The 3,191-nt window shown below is 44.3% G+C and overlaps 1 protein-coding gene across 1 annotated transcript in view; it reads left to right on the plus strand.

Annotated features, from left to right (window-relative positions):
• Positions 1 to 719: 719 nt before the first annotated feature.
• Positions 720 to 3,191, plus strand: part of MED6 (mediator complex subunit 6) — a 20,850-nt gene continuing 18,378 nt past the window's right edge. The window contains exon 1 of the mRNA XM_010846671.1: positions 720 to 792. Within this exon, the coding sequence (XP_010844973.1) occupies positions 771 to 792 (22 nt within the window). The 5' untranslated portion in view covers positions 720 to 770. The remainder of the gene's footprint in view (positions 793 to 3,191) is intronic.

The raw sequence follows: 3,191 nt of genomic DNA on the forward strand, positions 1-3,191 counted from the left end.
CTCCTAAACTGAGCAGTTCACTGAATACGCCAGCAACCGTTTTTAAAATTAAAAATGTTACCACCCCCAATTCTGCACAATCAGAATTTGTCTTTTTAAAACGATCACAGATCAAGGTGGAATTTTCGAATCCCTCAGAGATGGGCGTTGGGCAGGCCTCTGCTCAGTCCCTTTTTTCTCAAAGTCTTCAAACTTTTAACCCGATAGCATCTCCTGCTTCTACCTCTCCTTTCTTTGAATCTGCTCTCTCTTTCCAGCATGGAGAAGGAAATGTCAACCCACTCCAGTACTCTTGCCTGGAAAATCCCACGGACGGAAGAGCCTGGTAGGCTGGAGTCCATGGGGTCGCTAAGAGTCGAACACGACTGAGCGACTTCACCTTCACTTTTCACTTTCATGCATTGGACAAGGAAATGGAACCCCACTCCAGTACTCTTGCCTGGAGAATCCCAGGGACGGGGGAGCCTGGTGGGCTGCCGTCTATGGGGTCGCAGAGAGTCGGACACGACTGAAGCGATCCCTCAGGAGCAGCAGCTCTTTCCAGCAAGGCTCTCCCATCCCCTCCTCCCCTCCCCACTCCGCCTCCTAGCCCCGCCCACTCGGTCTGAGTCCCGCCCTCTCCCCGTCGCCGCTCCACCCCCTCTTCTGTTCGCCTCGCCCTCTTTTGGTTCCTCCTCAACGTTCTTCCGCTCGCTCTGCAGCCTCTTTCGTCTCTGAGTTGTGACGTTTTCTCTGCGCCGGAAGAAGGGCCTGAGAACGCTTTCGGAGTTATGGCGGCGGTGGATATCCGAGGGAACCTGTGTTATCATCCTTTGTTTTCTGATTGTCTGGGGCCTGGTTTAGGGATTTATAGCTCTTGAGGGCAAAATTCTGGTTCCTTTATGATGTCTGCCAAGCTCTTGTGATTGTTTTTTTCTGAACGACTCGAAGCTCTAATCTGGCGGAAAACCGCCTAGATTTTCGCAGTTCTTCAGGAGTCTTAGAAACGTTAAAACGAAGGGGGTTGGAAGAAGCCCTGGGCTTTGAGCCCTGATAGCTGCGGTGTTGTTCTACATACATATCTCTCCATCAGTATTGGCTGGGGCTCTCTATCCGGGTGAAGGAACGGCCTTTGGATAGAGAAGCGGGTGGGGTAATGAGCCGCCGACAGGGTTTGATTCATCCTTGGAACTTGGCCTGGGGGCCGCCTTAATCCTGACGCAATTTGATATTCCTTTTTCTTTATTGACCAAATTGGAGTCTGGCACATGCATTGCAAATATATTGTCACTTATATATTGTCAAAATGTCTAGTGATCTTCATCATTTCTGAATAATGCTTACTATATGTTTTTCTTTCATTATAAGTGAGAATATCAAGTACCTAATTTCATTACTCGCTTGTAGTCAGAGAGCTTTGTTAGGGCCATGTTAACACGCTCTCGCTTGCAATTGAATAAAAAATAAAAAGTCTATCAGACTTTAGTCTTCATAACTTTAGACTTCCCTGTGGCTCAGCTGGTAAAGAATCCACCTGCCAAGCGGGAGAACTGGTTCGATCCCTGGGTTGGGAAGATCCCCTGGAGAAGGGAAAGGCTACCCACCCACTCCATTATTCTGGCCGGGAGAATTCCATGGACTGTATAGTCCATGGGGTCGCAAAGAGTCGGACACGACTGAGCGACTTTCACTTTTTATTTAGATTTGTTAAGGCCATTGCAGAGACTCTTAAGGTGGGAATGTGTCTGGTGTGTCAGAACAGCAAGGATGCCAGTATGGCTGAAGCCGGGTGAGTGAGGAGGCCTGAAGTAGAGGAGGTCAGAGAGAATTGGTGATGTGGTCATATAGGAATTGTAGGCTGTTGTAAGGTCTTTGGCTTTTCCTCTGAGTAAAAACGGAGAACCACTGGAGGGTTCAGACCAAAGAGGATGAACATAATGTAACTTACTTTTTCTTATGATCACCTTGGCTGCTGAGAACAGTGTAGGAGAGCAATGGTGAAATTAGGGAGGCTAGTTAGAAGGCCATTTTTGTAATGAATGGGGATTTGGGGATAGCTCAGACTAGGGTGGTAACAGTGGAGATGGTAAGTAGTAGTTGGAGTCTGCTTGTTTTGGTAGTGTATTCTCTTTACTGGGCTGTGGTCTTAGGTAGTTTCTATGTGGGAGAGCTAAGGTATTCTATTTTACAGCCACACACCACCCAGTTAACTATTTTGTAAACGAACATCTTTGGATACTGGAGTATGTGTAAATTTATGACCAGTAGAGTAACTTACCTTTAGCCCTTAATCATGAATTAATAAACTTTTTCTAACTCTTACCAGTCAGATCCTGTGCTAGTTTTGATTAGTAACCCACAGCCCCAGTTTCTTAAAAAGTCATCATTTAATAGGAACACATTTGTATTTGTGGGTTATTAATAATTAATAATTGAAGTATATAGAAACTGCTATGAGAACATAGAGAAAGAAACCATTATTTCTCCCTTGCAAACTGGAGAAAGACTTTGCAGAAATTAGTAACATTTGAAATGAGTTTAATCTAACTTGACCCTTTGAATTTTCTGGTAAACCTATACCCTTTTGAGAAAGAGGTTTCTATTTTTTCCAAAAAAGTGTATAAACTAGAAAAAAAAGAAAAAAGAGGCCCAAACTAGGCTAGCCTTGCTTAAGCCAGAAATAAGGTCAGTCATATTAATCTTAAATGAAATTGACTATCAGCACTACCACCATCATCGTCAAATTGACACTGGATTTTTATAATGTACTAAACCTTTTACATACATAATAATCCTTGTTTTATAGATGAGAAAAGTAAGGCATGGGGAGGTTAACTCGCCTGAAGTCCTATAGTTGTCACTGCTTTTTCCTTGTGCCATTCAGCTGTGTGATGGTGAATTGTGGGCAGTAAAGTAGGAATAGTGGAGCTAGATTGTGAAATGCCATGTTAAAGAATTTGGACCTTGTTCTTTTAGACTGTAGGTGCACTGCTGTTCTTTAAATAAGTGACGTAATTAAATTTTGCATAGAATATCATGACGTATTATGCAGCTCTCACTCAAAAATGTACAAGTTGGGCTTCCCCGGTGGTCGAGTGGTTAATGATTTGCCTGCCAGTCCAGGGGATACAGGTTTGATCTCTGGTCTGGGAAAATTCCACATGCCATGGGGCAACTAACTAAGCCCACGGGCCACAGCTAGTGGGCTAGTG

This window comes from Bison bison, unplaced genomic scaffold (genome assembly GCF_000754665.1).
Source record: "Bison bison bison isolate TAMUID 2011002044 unplaced genomic scaffold, Bison_UMD1.0 scf7180017864239, whole genome shotgun sequence".
NCBI classification, from domain to species: domain Eukaryota; kingdom Metazoa; phylum Chordata; class Mammalia; order Artiodactyla; family Bovidae; genus Bison; species Bison bison.